Raw genomic sequence first — 26,183 nt, forward strand, 5'->3', positions numbered from 1 at the left:
ACACAAGAAAAACTCCAAGTATACATTTGACAATAAAATGAAGGGCTTTCCTGAAAGAGTACACCTGAAAACTTTTGGATATTCTGGGGCAATTAGACATTTGTAGAGAAGAACACTAATGGATGAAATATAAATATGATAGACTTAATGATGAAGGAAACATAGTAAACAAAGAAGTTCCCCTAAATGTCAGTGTCTCAGCATTCTGATTCTTGGCAACTAATGACTGTGTAAGTTGATTGCCTGATGTCATTCAGGTGCTGTTCAATGGTGTGAATCTTCAATAACCAATAGCATATGCAGGTTGAGCCTAAAGCTCTACCAGGATTCAAACTCTCAACCTAACAAACACCAGCACTCTGCATTATCCCACTGAGCCACTGACAATCCTACATATTGGGTAGTCACATTCACATGGTGAAAATGTGTGTTGGCAAACACACAACATCAAGAAAATTCCTAGCATACATTTGACAATAGAATTAAGGGCTTTATAAAAAAGAGTACAGATCTGAAAATGTGCATTGTTAATGGTATCCACCTAATGATGGCTGTATGCTTGTTATCCAAGAAAAAAAAATACTCATATAGGAATATAGGTGATATAGGATAAATAGGCTGAGTGGTCAAACTTTATTGGCCTATATCTCTGAAATGGAACAACATATCCAAATTATTTTGATAACTTTTGTGAGGCTTTGTCTAAACATTGTCTGTGAAAATTTTGGTGAAGATTTGATAATTTTTGAAGCCTGTGAAACTTTTTATGATGTTTGGCTTTTCTCTGAAATTGTGGCAGAAGTAAACATTTTTAGAGCATAAGACCAGGGTGAAAAAGATGCATCTGAATGTAGAGATTAATATGATGAAAGAATTTTGAGTCTAGGTGAATCTGGTAAGGAGAAATAAGCATAATTATTTTTTTTTTTAATAGCGCCACCTTTGGGTGCAGTACCCCAAATTTTGGGTTATGGGTAGAGGGGGGTACTGGTAACCATACCTGAAAATTTCAAGAGTTTTGTAGTTACGGTTTAGGCTGCAGTATGACTTTTACAGAATTTTGGCCAAAAAATGAACGGTACAGAAACAATAGGGTTCCTGCAGCTACGCTGCTCGGACCCCTAATAATAACTGGAAATGCAATTCCGAGGAATTACACGAGGGGATGCAATCTGCTGGTTAGGGTGTTGGTGGGGCTGTTGAGCTTGCTGCTAGCTGGTTGGTAGGGTAATTGTGATACCTGCAAAGGTGCTTTTGGAGTAACCAAATTTAAATCTTGTGTGACATGGCATTCTTGAGATATCACACTCAAGGTGTTTTTGACCTTGACATTTGACCTTCAACCTCCAACATCAACTCACTTCACCTTTGAGTCCATAAAAATTTGAAGCATGTACGTCAAGCCTTTCTGGAGATATAATGCTGAATGCATGAGATATGGCTGGGGCTTTTATTTTGACACACAGGAAACACTTTAACATGATGTGTAGTTCAGGTAGAGCTAGATTGTATGCTTAGAAGCTGAGACAGTTGAATTCCTCACAGGTGACACCTGTGCCAGTGTTCTGATTAGCCTGGGAACTGCTCTGAGAACTACTTAACGAGCGCAGCTGGCTCTATTATGACATCACAGCCCCCATTCAAGTCTATGGGGGAAAAATACACTTTTAATTACAAATATCTCAAAAAGTATAAACTTCTCAAAAATGAAAAACGGATAGGACGGTAAAGCCTTGGAAGATCTACGGAACGGTGTTTGAACCAAATTTGTACGTTAAGCGGTTTGGGCTGAATAGCGCGCACAAAAAGGTAAAAAGAAAAATAATAAGAAGAAGTTTTCGGATTTCAATAGAGGGGATGCATCCCCTCTAATAATAACACATGTTTATTTCATATAGCGCCTTTCTCAAACCCAACGTCACTTTACTTAGTGGAAAAAAATACAACAACAAACAAACAAACAACAAAGAACAATACAACAGAGAAGCTATGTGCATAGAGCTATGTGTTCCGTGGGTGTGGAGAAGAAGCTATGTGTATGGAGCTATGTGTTGGGTGTGGAGGAGAAGCTATGTGTATAGAGCTATGTGTTGGGTGTAGAGGAGAAGTGATCATTAAACAAAAAGGTCTTGAGATGTGCTTTGAAGAAAGGAAGGGAAGGGCAGTCACAGAGAGGTTGGGGGAGGGAGTTCCAGAGTTATGGGGCCAAGGCACTGAAGGACCTGCCTCCCAGAGTGGAGAGTGTCTGTGTTGAGTTTGAGAAAATTGTTTTGCATCCATAACTTTAGAAAGGCAGTCAGTGAGGGAGCGTGGTGGGGGTCAGAGGGAGAGAGAGGGGTAAGATAAGATAAGGTAAGATAACAAGGTATGTGAAATCATATAGGCTGTTACACACTTGTCTGGATCTGAAAGGACTTGTCCGTGTAAACCACACCTTATTCAGAATATACCTCAAGCAGAATATGGACTTTGCACAGAATACGGTGTGCAAGTAAATGTAATCATTGACAATAACAGCTCAATAAGTTGCAGGCGTTTCAAACAGTCTTCAAAGCAGGACTCCTCGATGTGTGCAAAAAAGTACCGCTGTCAAGCCCTGAAACACTAATTTATTTCTGTAAGGAGTCAGTATGATGTTGATGTGGCCTATAAGCCTTTCCTAATCAACTATTCCTCAGTATTCAATAAACAGGTATAAATATTGTGCAATTCATGGGATTCCCTCAAGTCTTTCAGTAGAATAATGAAAGAAGCACAAAGGCAAAGAGGAACATTAGAATGAAATGAGACATTGTGGAAACTCTCAGTTCTCAATAGTGGAGTAAGACATCAGTTTAAACACACTGCTTTGACTTGATTCCTTATAAGTGACCTCTGACGCAGCCAGGCAGTTACAGCGCTACACTCTGGGGGCATGTACACCTAATACAGCCAGGCAGCTATAGCGCTACACTCTGGGGGCATGTACACCTAATACAGCCAGGCAGCTACAGCGCTACACTCTGGGGGTATATACACCTAATACAGCCAGGCAGCTACAGCGCTACACTCTTTCATGAAACATATGAGACAATATGAGAATGAAGAAATATAATAACATTATTAATACTGTCAGCCATATAAAGACATGCTCTTCTTTATATATGCTCTTTTGTGCTCATGAGAGTCAGGAAGCAGATTGTGCTGGCAGACACCAGCACCACCAGGACTCTCTCTACTTGCATATTTTGATTATACAGATACAGCAGATGTATCTTAAATCAAATGTATGGTGTGTAAAAAACAAGAACAAGCTACGCAATGTAGGCCAACAGTGTAAGTTAGGCTAATGTATATCCCACTATGTAGACCTACAATGGGCCTTCACACAGTAAGTTAGGCTAACATATATCCCACTATGTAGACCTACAATGGGCCTTCACACAGTAAGTTAGGCTAACATATGTCCCACTATGTAGACAATGGGCCTTCATAGAGTAAGTTAGGCTAACGTATGCTGAAACTACCTCAAAACATTTGAAGTAGGCCTACCCATATCTCAGTAAAAATGTGTTAATAAGGTTTGTGAAAACATATAGGCTGTTACACACTTGCTTTGGATCTAAAAGGACTTGTGCATGTAAACCACACATAATTCAGAATATTACCTCAAGCAGAATATGGACTTTGCACAGAACATGGTGTCCGTGTCAATGTAATCATTGACAACTCGATAAGCTGCAGGCTTTTCAAACAGTCTTCAATGCAGGAAAATGCATGCAGGAAAAGTACAGTAGCACTGTCCAGCATTGAAACACTTCTTTATTCCTGTAAGGACTCAGTATGATGTTGATGTGGCCTTTAAGAATTTCCTAATCAACTGTCCTAAAGCCATGTGAACTAGAATTGCCAAAGCCCTTGATCAGTACTGAGGAATTGACTTTAGTCTATAGGCCTACATCCTAACATTTCTATTTAACACGTGTGTACAACTGTTAATTAATATTCAATAAACAGGCATCAATATTGCGCAATTCATGGGATTCATTCAAGTCTTTCAGTAGAATAATGAAGGGAGCAGCACAAAGACAAATGAGGAACATTAGAATGAAATGAGACATTGTGGAAACTCAGCTGTGAGTGAAAAGTCACTGGAGTGGAGTTAAGACATCAGTTTAAACATACTGCCTTGATCCCTTATAAGTGGAGCAGTGGAGTAAGACATCAGTTTAAACACACGGCCAGTGTGTAATCATCCTCCCAGTGTGTAACTGGTTCATCACTCATTCACTCTCCACCTGAAACTAGTGTGTGGTGAACATTCTGGCACTTAATGGCTGTTGTGCATCTCAGATGGGTGCTACACATTGGTGGTGCTTAGTGAGATTCCGCCTCTTCTGTGAAGCACTTTGAGTGTCAAGAAAAGTGCTATAACTGTAATATGTTGTTACATTAACCCTTCTCACCCCACCCTACCCCTTTTTACTCTGCACAAACACGCACACAAACACATAAACACACCTGCATGCACAAACAAACACACACACACACACACACACACCCACAAAACACACACACACAAAAACTAACTGACATGCAGGCACACACACTCAATAGAGACTCACAGAACCACACATATACAGTACACAAAAACAACCACACATTCTGCACACACTCAATTACAAACACAAAAAAGGAACAAAGTAGGAAATTAACACAATTTGACAAACATGACTTTTTGTTGTGGGAAAAATGTGCTGGTCTGGGCAGTGGTCATATTTTGTACCACTCTGCGGTGCATCTAGTTCTAATTACTTTAAATGTAAAAATGGCTTGCCATACAGCTGCATGTTTATTGTCTTTCATCATCTTCTGTTTGTTCTGTGTCTTCATCTTGTCAGAATACTGAAAACAAAGATAGTGGTTCATGTTTAGCTACAGCTATTATCTATAGTATGCGGTGACACATGAAACAAGACGTAAAGCTGCATTTGTCTCATGTACATTCCCAGAGAGACTCTCCCACTGCTGCTAGGATGAGTGTCTCTCAGGAGAGAGAGGAGGCTGCAGGTCACAGTGAGACACTCAGACCAGAGTCTGCAGCACACAGCTGTGTGCAACAAAGCAGCAAACCAACACACTCTGATGGAGGGTAAGTTAATCCACAGATACAGTACACATCATACCTGTCCCCACACACTCTGATGGAGGGGAAGTTAATCCACAGATGCAGTACACATCATACCTGTCCCCACACACTCTGATGGAGGGTAAATTAATCCACAGATACAGTACACATCATACCTGTCCTCACACACTCTGATGGAGGGTAAGTTAATCCACAGATACAGTACACATCATACCTGTCCCCACACACTCTGATGGAGGGTAAGTGAATCCACAGATACAGTACACATCATACCTGTCCCCACACACTCTGATGGAGGGTAAGTGAATCCACAGATACAGTACACATCATACCTGTCCTCACACACTCTGATGGAGGGTAAGTTAATCCACAGATGCAGTACACATCATACCTGTCCCCACACACTCTGATGGAGGGTAAATTAATCCACAGATACAGTACACATCATACCTGTCCTCACACACTCTGATGGAGGGTAAGTTAGTACACAGATACAGTACACATCATACCTGTCCCCACACACTCTGATGGAGGGTGAGTTAGTACACAGATACAGTACACATCATACCTGTCCCCACACACTCTGATGGAGGGTAAGTTAGTACACAGATACAGTACACATCATACCTGTCCCCACACACTCTGATGGAGGGTAAGTTAGTACACAGATACAGTACGCATCATACCTGTCCCCACACACTCTGATGGAGGGTAAGTTAGTACACAGATACAGTACGCATCATACCTGTCCCCACACACTCTGATGGAGGGTAAATTAATCCACAGATACAGTACGCATCATACCTGTCCCCACACACTCTGATGGAGGGTAAGTTAGTACACAGATACAGTACACATCATACCTGTCCCCACACACTCTGATGGAGGGTAAGTTAGTACACAGATACAGTACACATCATACCTGTCCCCACACACTCTGATGGAGGGTAAGTTAGTACACAGATACAGTACACATCATACCTGTCCCAACACACTCTGATGGAGGGTAAGTTAGTACACAGATACAGTACACATCATACCTGTCCCCACACACTCTGATGGAGGGTAAGTTAGTACACAGATACAGTACACATCATACCTGTCCCCACACACTCTGATGGAGGGTAAGTTAGTACACAGATACAGTACACATCATACCTGTCCCCACACACTCTGATGGAGGGTAAGTTAGTACACAGATACAGTACACATCATACCTGTCCCCACACACTCTGATGGAGGGTAAGTTAGTACACAGATACAGTACACATCATACCTGTCCCCACACACTCTGATGGAGGGTAAGTTAGTACACAGATACAGTACACATCATACCTGTCCCCACACACTCTGATGGAGGGTAAGTTAGTACACAGATACAGTACACATCATACCTCTGTTCTTCTCTGGTGCATTGGTGCCTCATTGTCTGTATTTTGAATTGTTTGATTCCTTGTCTGTGTTGTCAGTAAACTTCAAAAATGTTTCAAATTACTCCAATTGTTCATGGGAGCAACAGTAAAAAGGCCATTAGACTGATAGTTCGCCTTTAATTGGAAAATAAACATGCAAAAACAGATACATTGAGTTTATGACAAGTTATGCTTTTTACAACAAGCCTTTTGATGGAAAAGTGGTGTTTAACTTCCATAATCTTTGCTTAGTGAACGCATAAAACCGTCAGTTTGTAAGCGAAATCAAGAATTAAGATATTTGAGTTTGTTTATCGTAACCTAGCAACTGATGCTTTAAGTGTTAAAACTTATTGTAATTTCATTATTTGCAAGAAATGCGGTAGCACAGTGGTTAGAGGAGCGAGATTTGACCCCAAGGATGGTTGGTTGCGTCACTTTGCTACTTTGCGACGACCAGTGTTGTTAGCCACAGAATAAAGACATCGGAACATTAGCCTACATAGTAGTAATGTATTATTTAGCGTAAGGCATCACATTTTCACGCCATGATCTATAATGTCAGTTCTAGATTAGAGGCTGAAGTAGCCTGCTAGCGAGAGACTTCTGTAATGACAATGAAAATGGACCTACATAACTGTAACTCCCTCTCAAATGCATTAGCAGCAACTAGAATCCATGCATTTCCACGGAATTATTTTTGGAATTTGATCCCTTATCATACCTTTTCATTCGTACTCGCCGGTCGACTTATCATGACTAAATTCAAGATGGCGGCGAACGGTAAACTTCCTCAAGGTACTGTCTGTATAAATCGTCTTGTAAATAAACTACCAGTGCTTTTTCAAAGTTCTCAATGTCTCGTTTTAAATGTCAGGGCCCTCGGAAGTCTACCAATGAAGTATGGAGCTACTTTGAGCCTCGTAAATGGTGTAAAACAGTGATTTATTTGCATGGCTAGCCCGATGTCCGAGGCACTCCCTTCGAAAACCTGTTGATAGCATCGGCTAACTAGCGCCAGATTTTGGAGTGCAGGGGACAAGCCGAGATGAGCTATGAAACATACGTTCACACTCGGTATCATGTTTCAACACACTTTAGGTCAATATCACACCAGAATTCTCCTTTAAGAAACCTAGGAACACCTTGTTGCGCCATGCACTCGACATTTGATAACGAAAACCCTCCCAATGTGGACTGGACATCCTACTAAATTTGAATAAGCTTTTGACGAGTGACAATGCGCTTTTTACTGTCATGATACGGCCCTTAAAGTTCATAGGCCTACTATGACTTCATGCTAAATTTTTTGAAGGTTCTTAGTGATTATGAGGAACAATAAACGCTTAATGTCATCTTTGGCCAGGTGTGAGGCCATCAGACGCAAGGCCCTGAGCGACGGCCCAAATTTTGCTTTATTCATGAATAGCACTAGCCTGGAAAATCCAGACCCTGATAATCTAGAAAGATTAAGGGTCTGGCAAAGAACAATGTAATGGCCCAACTCGAGGGGCGGCAACAAGCATGCATTTAAAAATCTCACTGCACACAATTGGATAACACTAGACCAGGGATGTCAAAGTCAAATACATTAGAGGGCCAAAAAAACAAATTTGCTACAAGCCGGGGGCCGGACTGGTTCAATGTTTATTAAAACATATTAAAATGACTGCACGTAACCTATTGAACCAAGACGTGTACTGTATTTTATTTAATGATTAAATGAATAATGACTGTGACTGAAGTGCGGGCAACGTTTGCACAGAAATGTACGATTTTTCCCATCCTCACCGACCTTGTCATAAAACTTGTTTAAATGATCATATGATGCCTCCTTGCTGCTTTGTCGTCTACATCAGCCTTTCTCAAACTTCTTTGACCTGAGGCCCAGTCAAGGCATACTTTGGGGTCATAGGGCCCACCTACATGAACCCACCCCCTCCTCCCACCCCCCCATCAAATTATAATAATGATATCACAATTATTATTATTTTTATACTATATTGCTATACATGCACTTCAAAACAGTCAATGTTTAAAGTGCTAAGATTGTTCACAAAAGTTTGTGAAAACATGCACATCAGAGTACTGCTTTACTAATGTAAAATATAATTAGGCCTACAATAGTTTTTTGTTTTTGCATTGTTGCATGATGCTTGCATGAGAAATACTTCTCAAAACAACAGTTATATGGGTGCCGTTGTTTTGGGATGTTTCCCTCATGCAAGCATCATACACTGATAGAATATTTATATGCTATTTAATTACATTTCATTTGAATGCCTGAATGTAAGGATTCAGGAAACACAATACCAGCTTTTGTGAATGGTAAATGGCGGATCAGATCATCCGTAAATCACTGATCTGGAGATCTTTAACTATCTTTAACTAAGACTAATTAATAGCTTTTGGCTGACTTTAATACTTAATGCCAAACAGTGTTTTGTCTGTGCTGTTTTTTATGGAAGTTGCATAAATCCACGTCATTCTATTAAATGTCTTTTCATAATTAAATAGCCTTCCAATAAGTTGAAGCGTAGCTTTGCTACCAACGTGCACACGCATGCATTGAATAAACGCTCATACCACGACTTAATTCTATGCCTCTATGTTTGATGACACCAAATTAACAACCCAGCTAACAATTTATGGTTTCCAAAACGTTCTAGGAACCATAGTTTTTGGTTTCGGAAACGTTAGTTTTTGGTTCCCAAACGTTACCCTAAGGTTAGTTTTTGAGCAAGTTTTGGTTCCCATGGAAAGTTTGCTGAACGTTCCGGAAACGTTAGTTCTTGGTTATATAAAACGTTCCCTGAACGTTCCCCTAACGTTATCTAAAGGTTACAAACTTTAGAGAACCTTCCCCTAACGTTCCCCAACCGTTGCAAACTTTAAAAAACCTTCCCCTAACGTTCCCTAACCGTTGCAAACTTTAGAAACCTTCCCCTAACGTTCCCTAACTGTTCCCATAACGTTCCCTAACATTTAGGGAACGTTCCCTTCCCTAAATATTGCAACCTTTAGGGAACCCTCCCCTAACATTGCAACCTTTGCATACTAATTACTTTAAACAGCACGAGCAGGAATGCATTATTATATATTAGCAGGAAAGAATGAACTGGCAAAATCGATGGAACTTATAACTTTAATATAAAATTATCAAAAGACAAAAAAAACAATATAAAAGGCCTCACTGTATATATATATATATATAAATTAGACTTAGTGTTAGCTAAGTATATTAACATAAGGCATTTGACTTTGGTAGGTGCTACATTCAACAAATAGACACACAGTACAATAGACAACAATATACATTGTGGCAGATACCAACACAATATACAAAGACATAATACCAATACAAGTACACATGGAGTGGGCTGTTGAGTGCAAAGTAATAGTGCAAATGTAGAGTGCAAGACGTATATTGGAATGATAAAGTATGTAATGGGCAGGTAAACGGTCAAAGTGGGGATGACCCCACTTATCTGCAGTTCAGGAGAGTGACGGCAGTGGGAAAAGAGTTGTTCTTGTGTCTGGTTGTTTTTGTGTGCAGGGATCTGTAGCGCCTGCCAGAGGGGAGGAAGTTAAAGAGTGTGTGTGCAGGATATGTGGAGTCTTTGGTGATGGTCTCTGCCCGCTTAGGTCCCAGAGTACAAGTCCTGGAGGGAGGGCATTTTGTTCCTCCTCTCCTGCAGCTCAGTGACTGTCGAGCAGGACGACAGCAATATGTCATCGACTGGAGCAGAGGGAGGTGACTGGGAGCTCCTTAAGAGCATGAGCAGCTCATCCATCTTCTCCTCAAATGCGTCCATTCGCTATGCCATGCGGTAATGGTTGTCCTTATTGCTATGGAAAATGGATGGTGTTAGTTTTAGTTGTTAAATACATTATATACCTGCATATGTGAACAAATTAAGTGAGTGTTCTTACCTCTTATTTCCGTCTCCATGGCCAAGCCACCTCCCTCTGTGTGATGAGTCACTTGTGCTGTTTACAACAACAAAAAAGTTACTTACTCTCAAGTTCCTTGTCATGAAATTGTATTTACTTGGAAATGGAAAATTCAAAGACACTGTACCTTCAACTGGGTCCCAAGATGAAGTGGCAGGCGTTATAATAGACCCATCCAGATCTGGGCAATGAGCTGGTTGCCTGTGTGGTGTTGACTCATCTAAAAAGAAATTAAATATGAATATTGGTCAGTTAATTTATGGTAGGTTTCTTGCACATGACATTTGCAAAAGATAAACCTATGCTGTTACATTAAACAATCGCTAAAAAGAAAAACTCACATGCAGGTGGTGGAGGCAGTGACATCTGCTGACCTAATAAAAGGCAGGAAGAGACAAATACATCAGAACAGTAACATGATATGCACTAGGTTAATAAACATGAATGTCAGTAGTTCCATGGTAGGAAATATGACTCAACTGGTTTTCTTAAATAATACATGTATAAATGTTAACTTACAGACAGGGCTTCCAGGCACACGCACCATCCTGGAATGCTTTCTTGCTTGCGGAACGGATTCATCTGAAATAAAAGACCATGCAATCTGCACTGATTGCAAAAAGAATATTTGAATTGTGCAAATAATGTAGTCTGTATTTAAGAGGTCTTACCATCACGTGACCATGCACTGCCTTTTGTGGACGCTCGCATCTTCTTCCGCCTCAATGCTAGAAGTGTCCATCAGCCGCTGACATTTTTCCATAGCTTTGGTGTATGAATCTATGTTAAGAGAACAACGTTTTTGTGAGCCAGTAGTAGAGCAAAGCAGTATTTCCATATAGAGAAAACTATTATTGATAGTATTGCAGCAATCAGTCATCTGTACACAACCAGATTTTCTTAACTGGATATTTGGCCCAGCTTTTGACTTGATTTTTGTATTGTAGCCCAGAGAATTTCTAATGGGGAGACACAGCATCCATAGAAATGCATGGGCGTAGACCTCAGACCTCTGAAGTTCGCCTACAAAAAGGAACCAAAACTGCCATCTTTGCCTATAAGGAGATGTTAATTTGGGTGTTAATTTAACCTAACTACCTATGACAAGTTACATTGCAAGTTAGGTCTGGGGTAGCAAAAATCTAAGTTGCTGTCTTAACGTAGGCCTGTTAGCCTACCACTCGAAGGCAGAGGACAAACGTGTGTTGAGCAAAATGTCTGCATTTCAGACTTCTTCGTCCACGGGAGAGTGCAATAATTCTCTCCCCATGTTATTTTCCCATAGCAAAAATTGCAAGATAGGCTACCGGATCTCAGCTTTTTGAAGGCAAAATTCAGAGGTCTATTCACTTGAATCGTCTATCCGATCAACTGTGTTGCAAAATGGCCGCCGACAGTGTAGCCTACTATAGCCATCTCTATGGCTCTAGTGTAGCCTACATATGCAGGACTGTTCAGTAGGTTATACCAACTTAAAACGCCTCACCATCTCAGTATACCCACTTAAAATAGACTAGGATACATTTGGGGTTGATCACAGTATAGCCTACCCACTACAGCTAACTAGCCTACATCACAGTAGCCTAGATCCAGCTACATACAGTAGGCCTATATCCACTAGCCTACACCACTGCTGCCGAGTGACTTGCCTAAAAGGACTGACTGTACACTAAAACTAATTAAAAGAAACGGTAGCCTAGTGCTATTATTTGTAACATCAACGTGAGCAGGTTAACACGATGACACAAAACATACAATGCTGCAAAACATAACACGTTGAGAACAGCTCAAACAAAGACGAACGAGCAATGTGCTCTGGTAAATTACAAACTTGGCAGAATCGGAATATAACAAAGCCCTACAAGTGAAAGGACTTAAGGTTAAACCTCAAACCCTTGCATTACAACCACTAGGCCTACATCATGAAACTGTAACATATTCCACTTACTTTCGTGAGATCGAATTCAAGACGAGTGTAATCCATTCCAAGACTTCTTCCAGCAGTGTTGAAGAATCACGGAATTCAAACAGAGACCGTTTACGGAAGTCAGGACAAGACTTCAATCGATCACCTGAAAGCAGAGGCGCTGTCTTCCCCCTACTGGCGTGGGGGTAGGCCTACGTGTAAGGGAGAGCCTGTCTGATTGAACTGAAGTGAATTGTGAAATGAAATAAGTGAATTTTCTTAGTTGTGAAAAGTGTTCTATTGATAGATTTTTGTTTAAAGTTCAGCTAATACGTAAAAAAAAGCACAAAAGTATATATTTTTTATTTAGTAAAATTGATATTAGCCTAAAATAAATATTATCTTGATATGATGTTTACCTTACTTAGATTTTATAAGACCAATCATTTGAGTGGATCTAAATCAAGTGACTGCAAACACTTTGTATGTTACTTCAAAAACTGAAATGGAGCTTGTGTTGTTATTGTCTCCAGTTTCTAACGCTGATAGAGGCGCAATCAATCACACAATGCTATATAACACATTTAACACGGCATGGAATTGGAATGAATAGAGACGCATTACTATTGACGTCATTGCCACCTAATCAGAAGCCTCGAATGCAAATAATGTAACATGTGTGAATGTAAAATGGTAATGGTAGGCTACAGGAACAAATGAAACATGTTCTGAATGTATTCTAGTGATAGCAGAAAACTATTATAAAAATATTTTATATTTTATTTACCGAAGTATTATTGTTTGTTTAATCCAACGTGAAACTGCAATCGGTTCTGAATGCAGACCAGGCGTTGTCTTCCCCCTACTGGCGTGGGGGTGTAACGGTTGGACTTTTATATTGAGCTAAGTGAAATGTAGAAGTGAAAATTGTTTTATTGATAGATTCGTGTTTTAAGCATTTTCACTTCATACGGTTACAAAACTGAAATCAAGCACAAAAGTATTGTTTATAGCAAAATTGATATCAGCCTAAAAATAAATATATTCTCTTACTCCTTATCTTAATTTGATTACATAAGGCCAATCATTTTTAGTGAATATCAAGTGACTGCAAACCTTGTATATGCTAGGCCTACTTCAAAAACTTAAACGGAGCTGGTTAAAATAAACATGTCAAAACAGCACTCAGAACAACCAAAAACAACCAATAACAACCAAACGGGAACGTTGTGTGAAGGTACTGTGCAACCATAGGAGAACGTTTTGGTTGGTTGGTTCCCTTAACGTTTAGGAACGTTAAGGAACCCTTAGGTAACGTTCCCTAACCGTTAGTTTTTGGTTTGGTTCGAACTACCCTTTAGGGAACCATACACTAACGTTCCCGAACGTTCCCTTAACGTTTTGTGTTAGTGGGGAAGTATTTCCTACTAAATGCAGAAATGTTTGTTTTCTTTTTCTGTCCGCGGCTCCTTGGCCAATTGCGCAGCAAATTATCAGATGATGGCCCGGGAATAATTTCACTCTGCAGACCATTGTCCACATTGCGGACCGCGGCCCATAGTTTGACAAATGGTGACCTGCATGCTGCCATATTAAGGCCTTTTTACGGTGTGTTTAGCCAAGTTTTCGCGTGGAAGGCTCTGTAGAAATCTGGTACCCTATTCAACGAAGTTAAACTGAAAGAGCGTGCCGTTCACAGACACCAGAATGAGTTCACAGTAACGTTCATCAGGCAGTAGTAATACAGTACGTTCAGTTCACGTTCGCTCAAAATATGAACGAGTTCAGACACAACACTGGGGAGGAGGGTAGCTGAAAGTTGACATCTGCCCTGACTGAATAGCCTACTGATGAATAATGAAGCCGAGGCCCACTTGCGGCGCCGCAGTGAGTTCGTGGGCTACCGTTGCATTGTGGGGAACAGAGTATTGGTGCGTGTAAAACAGCAGCCGGCAGCTGTGGCCTGCGGGCCGGTTTAATACTAATCAAATATCATCCCGGGGGCCGTAGATAATTCATTCCTTGGCCTTGACTTTGACATGTCTGCACTAGACCATGTTTACTCTGAATTATTTTGGACTTCGACGCAATCGGATAACACTACGACCAATGTGTACTGCCCTCCAACGTTGCAGCACTGTCTTCATCAGTTTAGCTGGTTTCCTGGAATGTTGGGGTAAAAGTAACGTGCATCATTGCTCTTTGCCAGAGTGTCTCGCAGAGACAATTCCATTGTGCTCTCGCGAGAACTCTGGATTTCCAGGGTAGAATAGCACAAAAGTTGGGTGACCCTCCCTCCAAGACTAAAACACGTTGGGTGACCCTCCCCTCAACAAAGAATAAAAAGGCATGACCCTCCCCTATTTTCCTCCGGTGGTCCATTCCATAAATACCGAACGGTCCCTTAGATAGCTAAAACGTTTTTGAAACAGAAAAGTGTATTTTATGGATTTTTTATGGATTTCAGTCTGATCCCTTGGTGTTATGCCGTAAAGCCTATCTTCTGGGAGGTGCATACTTCCTGCTACACGCGCCATACACATATTGGCATGATCACGTCATTCTCCCGGTTGAGGCGGGCATCTTCTCAAACACTCACCCTCTTTCTCTCAAACACACATTCACACCGTTTTCGAAGTCTCGATCTTGATGAAACACAAATGGACCGGTACACACCCTAGTGTGTGTGTGTGTTGACCTCTAGGCTTTGTGCCAGGGAAGTGCTAAACCCACTGGGCTTACAGCAGAGAGCTCCCCACCTTTCATAGAGAGATCAGAAATGATGACTGTGCGTGCATACACACCCGCACACACACACACACACATACACAACATAAAACACATACTAGCTTGTGCATTCATACATGCATACACCCACACTTACACCCCACAAAAAAGAGAAACAAAAGCTATCTTTCACATTCACAGACACACACAGAGAGAGAGAGAGAGAGAGAGAGAGAGAGAGAGAGAACAATGCTTCTCGAGATATAAGAAACTGCATAGAATTGGGCAAATATTTGCAGCCGTATCCCCTAGCCTAGGTATTTTGGCTATAGCTTACAGTAGGTATTTTGCCTACAGTCTACAATTCTGCTTAGTCTGTCATATAGGGCAATTCTTACGATAAAGGAATGTTTGCAATTATTTGGCGATAGACAAATTTAAATTCACTTCAACAGGAGGTCCCGCCCATTTCAGTGTCCCCACCTTGACTAAACTTGCACCTAGAATCTTGTTATTCTAACAAAAAAATCCCTTAGGTGATTTTTGTGGTGTCTGGCAGCCATGTTATTTTAGCAACACACACACACACACACACACACACGGGAAATGAGATGGATGAGATAAGATAAAATGTCAATGTAAGAAGACATAATTTCTTATCCATGTCAAAGCTCTAAATGATGGACATCATGTAGAAATGTATGTGTTATAGAAAACAAATGCATATGCTGATAGGGATACACTGTATAGGGTGTGTGTGTGTGTGTGTGAGTGAGAGAAAGAGAGAAAGAGAGAGAGAGAGAGAGAGAGAGAGAGAGAGAGATTCTTGTATAATGCATTGTTGTAATATTAGTCTAAGTGTGAAGAAGTGTAATCACTACATAGCGAAATTAGTTGATGTTCATCAGTGTTTTGTGTCTTCTTATGTAACCAGACCACAGACACACAGACCTCCATCTCCAGTGCCCAGCTGTATGTCCATGAAGAGTGATCAGTCCATACGTAATATGCCTAACTTCAGCAGTGAACCAGTTCCATCAGGTCTAAAGTGAGTAGTTATGAGTCTGTAGTTTTTATGTGAGACAGAGAGACATCTTATATTCACTAGTTTGCCCATTAGATTGCTTAGACTGAGTGTAGAGAATAGCAAGTTTGGCAGGTCCTGGGATGCCAATAGCGGAGATCATGTGAGTGCTGTCCGCTAACACCCCCTATGGATGAGGGTTATTTAGAGCTTAGAGCTGATAGTGAAATGGAGGAGATGGGGAGGAGGTGGGAGGCTTTGCAACTCCAACATGACGTAATGGGCCTCATTCACCAATATCTTCCTAAGAATTTTCTTAACTGTGTTCTTAAAGGAGAATTCCGGTGTGATATTGACCTAAAGTGTGTTGAAACATGATACCGAGTGTGAACGTATGTCTCATAGCCCATCTCGGCTTGTCCCCTGCACTCCAAAATCTGGCGCTAGTTAGCCGATGCTACCAACAGCTTTTTCAATGGTGGTGCTTCGGCATCGGCCTAGCCATGCAAATAAATCACTGTTTTACACCATTTACGAGGCTCAATGTATCTCCACACTTCATTGGTAGACTTCCGAGGGCCCTGACATTTAAAACGAGACATTGAGAACTTGTAAGCACTGGTAGTTTACTTACAAGACGATTTATACAGACAGTATCTTCACAAAGTTTAGCGTTTGCAGCCATCTTGAATTTAGTCACGATAAGTCGAGCGACGAGTAAGAATGAACAGGTATGATAAGGGATCAGATTCCAAAAATAATTCTGTGGAAATGCATGGATTCCAGTTTCTTCCAGTAGCAGCAACTGGAATCCATGCATTTCCACAGAATTATTTTTCTCCATTAAAGGACAATTCGGGCGCAAAATGAACCTAGGGGTTACCGAGTTCGACGGTTCGCTGGGATTTATTTTCATGCTAGTCGAATGTGACCAGTTTTATTGCAAACCGCTCATTAGCGTTTAACGCTAGCCTTCGGGGCACACGTACAGTAAAAAGAAATCGCTATCTCTATACCACTAACAAGGCTCAAAATAGCACCACACTTACACAGTAGCAATGAGGGTCTCTACATGTAAACCGAAGCATTGAGAACTGTGTAAGTGTACAAGCAGTTTATTAAAAAGAAACACATTACCGTTCACGTCTGGTTCACATATACAGGCATGACGGCGGTCGGTTACAGGCAGGCGATGTGAACTAAAATCAAACGTAATTTGCTCAATATAGGCCTATCAGAAATAATAGCTCCGATGTAACATAACTTGTAAAGTGTACTTACTTAGTGGATGTCCCTCTGGTATGGATCGCCGCCTCCAATTTCTTTTCGGGACATGGAAAAAAGTTTCAACTACTGTTTATCAATGAGGGCAAATCTTCAGACTCACAACACAGGCACTCCTCTTCTTCGGTGGCCATGCTTCACAATGTCTGCAGGTAGCCTAAGAAGATGAACATGAAACCGAATTACCATTCAGGGCATGAAAAACGGAAGAAACGCCACGAGAATGACAGCGGGAACAGCAGTCGGGTAAACTTGCGTTCGTTCCATGGTTTGATGTACATGCGTCTCTCCAGCGCGTGTTGCTGGTCTAGCATACTGTAGGCCTACCTAACAGGGAAGTGAATCCCCTGATCTGTCTGCGGCTTGCTTGCCAGCCTTTCCCAGTCACAGTACTTATTAAGTTTGATTCGCTGTGCTGCATGGACAATAAATGCACATCGTAAATTAGGCCAATATGAAGTATTAAAACTAGATGTACCGCATAGCGGTACAAAATATGACCGCCGCTCAGTCCTGTACATCCATTCCGCAAAAATAAATCATATTAATGAATTTGTCTCCATCCTCTACTCCATCCCCCACTCTTGAAACTTTTGTGTATGCTTGTTTGGAATGTGTGTTTGCGGGCCGCACACAAAGTAGCCTACTGGCGCTGCAAAGGTGAATAGATTTGTAGCACTTGCCAAAAGATTTGTAGCATTGTTATAAAACCTTTAAAATCTCTAAACAATCACAAGTAGGGCAGTTCATCACAGTCCATCCACTGCAACTGGACTGATGAAAGGTACACCTGTAGGCTACATTGTATTTGGGAAAAGCAGAAGGTAGCAGCATAATGTATGTATTTATTTATTATTATTAAACATAACAATCCCTGTCAGTTCCATGCAGTTTTCAACAGCTATCAAGAAGAGAGGTCATGTCATTGATTTTTGTGAATGTTTCTTCTTCTACATATGCATAAGTTTAGTCATCTAGTTAATATGATATTCAGCTTTATTGTCAATGCACAAATAAAATACCAGTAGTCTAAAACAAAATGCCGTTTTACCCAGTGGTGCAAATAACTGACATGTCCAAAAGGGCCTTCATGAAATGCGTTGCTAGACTGTTCATACACATTTTAACGGGCCAAGTTGAAGAGCTACTGTCCGTTATTGTTTGTGCAAATAATATGCTGATTCATGTTCCCTTGCATTTTGCAACTATGAGGTCCATGGTTAGTCTGGCTTTCGCCAGACCAAGCTCAATCTTTTAAGAAATCGAAAAGGAATCGCCGGCAGATCAGGCTGAGTTCACCCAGCCTAGTCCATGGTAGGCGCCCGATAGAAATATTGTTTCCACGCACTGGCGCCCCCCCTGCGACGTGTTCGCCCCCCGGTTTCAGAGTTATTCTAAATGCAAAAATGCATAGAGGGAGTTATGACAAAACCGTGACTGTTAACAAACTATAAGCTATATAAGGTAGGCCCTATGCTAGGCCTATTACACAACACAAATTGTCACTAGGCTATGCTGGCGACCCAAATAAAATCTCCTTTGGGAACCAATGGCTTACAGTATCAAGCAGACTTAAGCTGCCACCTCTTGGTTAATAGTTAATGGTTAAAAGTTAATAGTTTTGCATATCAGTAGTAATACATTTCACGCAGCTGTATGAATCACGGAAAGGGCGAATGAAGTGGACACTTCTAAATGAAACCCAACCCACTGTACAGTAGCTCAAGGTATGTGGCTAAAGCAGCCATAATGAAAGCGTTATCATTGTTTGGATACTTCACACACACGTGTTTTTTAATCGCATAGACTACAACTACCAAGCTGGAATCAAAGCACATCGACTCCCCTCTCACACCCTAAACACGCACTTCGAACAAACAAAAAGCGCCTCAGTCTCACGGTATAGCCATAGGCAAAACTGTATCGGACCAGTGTAACGTTGGTACTAAATCATCCATCGCAAAGAATCATTTTTGTAGCACGTGCAACAAATATGTGTAGGTACAGCCCTGCCCTGGATACATCTCTCAACGTGCACTCTAAAACATTTGGTTTAAATGGAGATGTAGATTATCACGGGTGCGTTAATAAATCTACATTGCGGCGAGTTGACACAAATTATTCACTTTGACGAATTTATGTAATTTCAGTCCTAGTTACTTTACTTTGAGCCATGCTCTTCCTTACTTGAATCACCTTTGAAAATAGAGGATTGAAGTAGCCTATATGGGTGTTTGGGAATAAACGTTGACTCAGATGCTTTTTGAGACTTTGAGCAGAAATGTCCCAGCCCGGTGTTTAGGATGCATCATAGACAGGTTATCTTTCAGGTAGCCTATATATTTTCCATTAGAAAACCATCACGTAGCGAACGTGTTGTGGCTAACTCACTTAGCTCCTGTTAGTAGCCTAGGTTATGGTCATAAGCAAATGAGATGACAGTCGAAAGATACAATTAGTGCTGTTATCAATTTGCTTGGTAACCTATAACCGCATTTATGGTTTTCTACAAATACATCAATAATCAAATTGGCCTCCATCACTCAACCAATGCTAACCGTAACATTATTTTACCTACGTCCTAGGCTATTGATATAATTTAAGATTAACTAGCCTACCTGCAGTAAAAACCAAGCATGTCCGATAAACATTCTCAGATTTATTTCGGCTTCAAGAAGAAATGGGAATAACATGTCATGCAGAAATCATCCTACCCTTATTAGACGTTCTCTGCGGTAAACTACTGTACAGTCTTGTCCTTGTAGGAAGCGTTTCCAACCCACTTTAGATTAACTTCCAACAAAATTACGTCTCACTGCAACGATGCGCCATCTGGTGGACAAACGACTACATGACGCCAATACTGGAAATGCAGCCAAATTATTATTATGATGAATATTTGGTTTTCCTTTAATCCTACTGAATTTGTAATTATGTATCGGCCGTTCTAATTGCCGATACTGATGGTATGTGCGTGCATGTGTGTGTGTGTGTGCGTGTGTATATGTGTGCACCACCATCTACAGGCCAATGAGTGTACAGTCACTAAATGTACACATAACTTAATTTTTTTAAACCCCCCCATGGATGAAATTCTACGAAACTTGGCATACCCCCAGAGAATGTCAGGTTAATCATACACATAAAATGTGGTGCAGTTCTGAACATCTTAACTGAAGAGAGGGACGATTAAAGCAGAATGATATTGCATTTTCATTTTTTACCGGGGGGGTGCAAATCACAAATGAGTGATTATGGGCTAGGTTGATGTGGGCCCTTGAGACCAACATACCATAAAAATGTCTTAATCCTCGGTGCCACGGTTCAGGTAGTTATTTAGGAAAAACTGCATTTTTGGGGTTTCGGGGGGCCCAGCGCGGGGGGGGAGTGGCCCCCGGGGACCAAACGAAATTTTTCCGTAAAAGTCTAGTGGGGCTACATACCCACCAAATTTCATGTGCCCCGGTGTTTCGGTGTCCCGGGTATCGTTGACCAAAAATTCAGGAAGTAGATGACGGGGGGGAAAAAAAAAAAAACTCATAATAATTGTTTAAACTAGATGTACCGCATAGCGGTACAAAATATGACCGCCGCTCAGTCCTGTACATCCGTTCCGCGAAAATAAATCACACTTCAATTTGTCTCCATATTTTACTCCATCCCCCACTCTTGAAACTTTTGTGTATGCTTGTTTGGCATGCCTGAGTGTGTGTGTGCGGCTGCACAGAAAGTAGCCTACTGGTGCTGAAAAGGTGAATAGATTGTAGAATAGCCAAAGAAGATGTAGCATTGTTATAAAACCTTTAAAATCTCTAAACAATCACAAGTAGGGCAGTTCATCACAGTTCATCCATTGCAACTGGATTGATGAAAGGTCACTTACACCTATAGGCTACATTGTATTTGGGAAAAGCAAAAGGTATCAGCATAATGTTATTTATTTATTTATTTATTTATAAACAAAAACATCTCTGTCAGTTCCATGCCGTTTTCAACAGCTATCAAAAACAAAGGTCATTTTTGGATGGATGGATTTTTTGTGAATGTTTCTTCTTCTACATAAAATTTTAGTCATCTTTAGTTCATGTAATACTTTATTGTCAATGCACAAATTAAGTAACAGTAGTCTGAAACGTTATTGTTAATGCACAAATTAAGTAACAGTAGTCTGAAACGAAATGCTGTTTTACATCTAACCAGTGGTGCAAATAACTGACATGTCCAAATGGGCCTTGATTAAATGCGTCGCTAGACTGTTCATACACATTTTAACGGGCCAAAGTTGAAGAGCTGTTGTCCGTTATTGTTCGTGCAAATATAGGCTGATTCATGTTCCCTTGCATTGTGTAACTGAGGTCCATGGCTAGTCTGGCTTTCACCAGACCAAGCTCAATCTTTTAAGAAATCAAAAAATAAATAGCGGGCAGATCAGGCTGGGTTCACCCAGCCTAGTTCATATGCACCAGATATTGTTTAATTTTCCGATTGAGATATCCACGCTCTGGCTATTCTAAATGCAAAAATGCATCAGGGAGTTATGACAAAACTGTAACTAACAAACTAGATCCTAATAGAAAGCTGTTAGCTTCCCTAAGCTACAGGTAGGCTTATAAGGTAGGCCTATTTACAACATAAATTGTCAATAGGCTATGCTGGCGACACAAATAAAATCTCCTTTGGAAATCAATGGCATACGCCTTACAGTATCAAGCGGACTTAAACTGCCATACCGTGGCGAAAAGTTGTAATAAAATTCACGCAGCTCAATGAGTCAAGGAAAGCGCGAATGAAGTAGCCACTTCTAAATGGGACTCACTACACAGTAGCAAGGTGTGTTGCTAAAGCAGCCATAATGAAATGAAGGTGTCATTGTTTGGATACTTCACACACACGGGCTTTTTAATTTCACAGACTACAACTACCAAGCTGGAATCAAAGCACATCGATTCCCCTCTCACACCCTGCACGCACTTAAAACAAAATAAACAGGTGTCTCAGTCTCACGCATGTATAGGCAAAACTGTATCAGACCGGTGTAACGTTGGTAAATCTTCCATTTCACAGAATGATTTTTGTAGCACGTGCAACAAATGACAGTCGAAAGATACAATTACAGTGCTGCTATCAATTTGCTTGGTATAACCGCATTTATAGTTTTCTACAAATGCAATCAATCAAATTGGCCTCCATCACTCAACCAACGCTAACGGTAACACTAGGTCCTTATTGATATTATAAGATTAACGTAGGCCTACCTGCAGTAAAAACCAAGCATGTCCGATAAACATCCTCAGATTTATTTCAGCTTCAAGAAGAAATGGGAATTACATTTCATGTAAACATCATCCTATCCTTATTAGACGTTCTCTGCGGTAAACTAGTCCTTGTAGGAAGCGTCCATTGTTCCAACCCACTTTTAACTTCCAACAAAATTACGTCTCACTGCAACGATGCGCCATCTAGTGGACAAACGACAACTTATCGCCAATACTGGAAATGCAGCCATGATGATGATGATGAATATTTATTTTGGCTTTCTTTTAATGCTACTAAATTTTTAATTATGTATTGGCCGTTCTAATACCGATAGTATGTGGGTGCCTGTGTGTGTGTGTGCATGTGTATATGTGTGCACCGCCATCTACAGGCCAATGAGTGTACAGTCACTAAATGTACACCAAACCTAATTTTTTTTAGACCCCCCATGGATGAAATTCTACGAAACTTGGCATACCCCCAGAGAATGCCAGGTCAATCATACACATAAAATTTGGTGCAGTTCTGAACATCTTAACTGAAGATAGGGGCGATTAAAGCAGAATAATATTGCATTTTCATTTTTTACCGGGGGGGTGCAAATCACAAATGAGTGATTATGGGCCAGATTGATGTGGGCCCTTGAGACCAACATACCATAAAAGATTCTTCATCCTCAGTGCCACGGTTCAGGTAGTTATTTAGGAAAAACTGCTTTTTTTGCGGTTCGGGGGGCCCAGCACGGGGGGGGAGTGGCCCCCGGGGACGAAACAAAATTTTTCCGTAAAAGTCTAGTGGGGCTACATACCCACCAAATTTCATGTGCCCCGGTGGTTCGGTGTCCCGGGTATCGTTGACCAAAAATTCAGGAAGTAGATGACGGGAAGAAAAAAAAAAAAAAAAAAAACTTTGACAATCCCTATATGACCGCTTCGCTAGCTTCGCTAGCGGCGGTCATAAATAGTCTACGTTTTAAAAAAAAATATTGAAATAATAAGAGAATCAGGGGAGCCAGTTCATAGCCTATGTCTTTGGCAAATAGCCTATAGACAAACAGGTGTCAGAAGAACAGTCAGCCAGTAGGCTACTAGCACAACCAGACCCTTACATAAAAAACTGCATTACTTCAAGTGTCAAACTACATATTTCTGAGTATGAAAACCGCAGTTTTGGAGAAAATATTTGCAGTTCTTATGCAGGGAATGCAGTATTTTTAGACACAAAAAACTGCATTGTACTGCATAGTACTGTACTTTACTACAGAAATGCAGTATTTTGGACATGAAAATACTATACTGCACTGTAGCCTACTGTGGTATAACTGAATCTTGAAAAAACTGCAGTTATTTTTTGCAAGGGGATATGTACAGCAAGCATCAAAAGCAAACAGCCCAGACACTGAAACTGGGCATTTATTGCTGTGTGAAGGTGATTCACACACAATTATGTTTCTGTCTCCTAGTCCTTTATAGGGAAAAACACTATAATTTGGTAACTTCCATAGACATCCAAAATGGGGTGGGATGATTGTATTGGGAGCACTGAGGTGTTAGACGATACTGTAAAAAAATGGTTACATTTTCGCGCTCAGAGTTCAGGTAGGAGGGCCCCTTAGCAGGATTTTGCTTAGGGCCCCATGGAGGTCTGAACCGGCACTGTGCTACTGTGTAAGTGTTGTGCTATTTTGAGCCTTGTTAGTGGTATAGAAATAGCGATTTCTTTCTACTGTACCGTATTTTCCGGACTATAAGTCACACTTTTTTTCATAGTTTGACTGGTCCTGCGACTTATAGTCAGGTGTGACTTATATATAATTGTATATATAATTATAATTGAACATGTTTTTAAATGTTAATTTATATTAACTGAATGCGCTCCGTGTCTGTAGCTGTCTGTTCACGTCCGCAATCGATTATAACGTTCCTCAAATGGAGAACACATCCATGTTCTCTCGTGTTATAGGCTGTCATGCTTCTGTGTTTGCAAAATTCCTCACGGTTCCTTATCGCTAAACGTTTGTTTTCCTTTCCTGTCGATAGCGGTTGATGTAGAAGCACCTACTGTATAGGTTATAATTTGACTTCAGCGGTGACAAATCCTGCTGAGAGAGAGAAAGAAAGAGCAAAGAGAGAGAGAGAGGCACCCCCAAAGTGGTCCTGCGCGCACATGTGTGTATGTCTCTGCATGGGTTTCAGTTGAAGTCAGAGTTGGTCCGTCCAGTCAATAGTCCCGCATTCAGGCCGCTCCATTATTAGATTAACGCTCAATACTTTATGCTGAAATTTAGGCCCTGGTTTTAAATGCGCATCTTTTTTTCTCGCGCTCTCTCGGAGGTGGCCAGCAAGCATTTGTTCTGCTGCCAGCTTGTGCCAATATATCGTCCAAAATGCTTGATTGCTTTGCATTCTCCACATTTTTAGCTAAATTTTCATGTACCACATCAGCATTTTTGTTCTGTGAATCTTTTGTATATTGCTTTACAATAGCGTTGGGCCCTTGTCAGCAGCCTTCGGCTTGCCTCTTGCCACTATTCACTCCTTCGTCTTCATTAACATTTCATGTAGAATTCTCAATATTTTTGGCCTCAATGTGTACAGTTACATAGTCTGTCTGTTCTTAGTCTTTGATTTTGTGAAATAAATTTCTAAATATCACCTGCTTGCTGCAGCTTCGGTCTGCACGTCCATTTAAACCTGCATCTTTTTCTCTCTCGAGCATTTAATCTGCTGCTGGCTTGTATCTCCACATCGTCCAAAATGCTTGATTGCATTGCATTCTCCACATTTTTAGCTACATTTTCATGTACCACATCAGCATTTTTGTTCAATGAATCTTTTGTAAATTTCTTTACAAATACCGTCGGGCCTATAGGCCTATTGCCTGGCTTGCCTCTTCGGTCACGTCCTTTTAAAACCGTCTTTTTCTCTATCGTGAGCATTTAATCTGCTGCCAGCTTGTGACTCCACATCACCCAAAATGCTTGATTGCATTGCATTCTCCACATTTTTAGCTAAATTTTCATGTATCATATCAGCATTTTTGTTCAGTGAATCTTTTGTAAATTGCTTTACAATTACCGTCGGGCCTATAGGCCTATGGCTTCGGTCACGTCTAAAACTGCATTTTTTTCTCTCTCATGAGCGTTTAATCTGCTGCCAGCTTGTGACTCCTCATCGCCCAAAATGCAGATTGCATTGTATTCTCCACATTTTAGATACATTTTGGTGTACTACATGGCATTTTCTTTCAGTGAATCTTTTGCTTTGCAATTACCTTCCTGCCCTCCTCACTCCTTCGTCTTCATTAACATTAATCTCTTTGGCCTCAATAATCCAGTTTTGGATTTTGTGAAATACATTTCTAAATAAATGCGACTTATAGTCCGGTGCGACTTGTATATGTTTTTTTCCTGTTCATGAAGCATTTTGTGACTGATGCGACTTATACTCAGGAGCGACTTATAGTCCGGAAAATACGGTACGTGTGCCCCGA

General features: G+C 40.8%; 1 protein-coding gene across 1 annotated transcript in view; it reads left to right on the top strand.

The window, feature by feature from the left end:
• The first annotated feature begins 16,103 nt into the window (after positions 1-16,103).
• LOC143116912 (NACHT, LRR and PYD domains-containing protein 3-like) overlaps positions 16,104-26,183 on the top strand; it is an 83,827-nt gene continuing 73,747 nt past the window's right edge. Inside the window, exon 1 of the mRNA XM_076278285.1 lies at positions 16,104-16,175. Within this exon, the coding sequence (XP_076134400.1) occupies positions 16,108-16,175 (68 nt within the window). The 5' untranslated portion in view covers positions 16,104-16,107. The remainder of the gene's footprint in view (positions 16,176-26,183) is intronic.

Source organism: Alosa pseudoharengus, unplaced genomic scaffold (genome assembly GCF_046254945.1).
Source record: "Alosa pseudoharengus isolate Yale_2024_CS ecotype anadromous, Long Island Sound unplaced genomic scaffold, YU_APseudo_1.1 YU_APseudo_1.1_scf_1, whole genome shotgun sequence".
Classification (NCBI taxonomy): Eukaryota; Metazoa; Chordata; class Actinopteri; order Clupeiformes; family Clupeidae; genus Alosa; species Alosa pseudoharengus.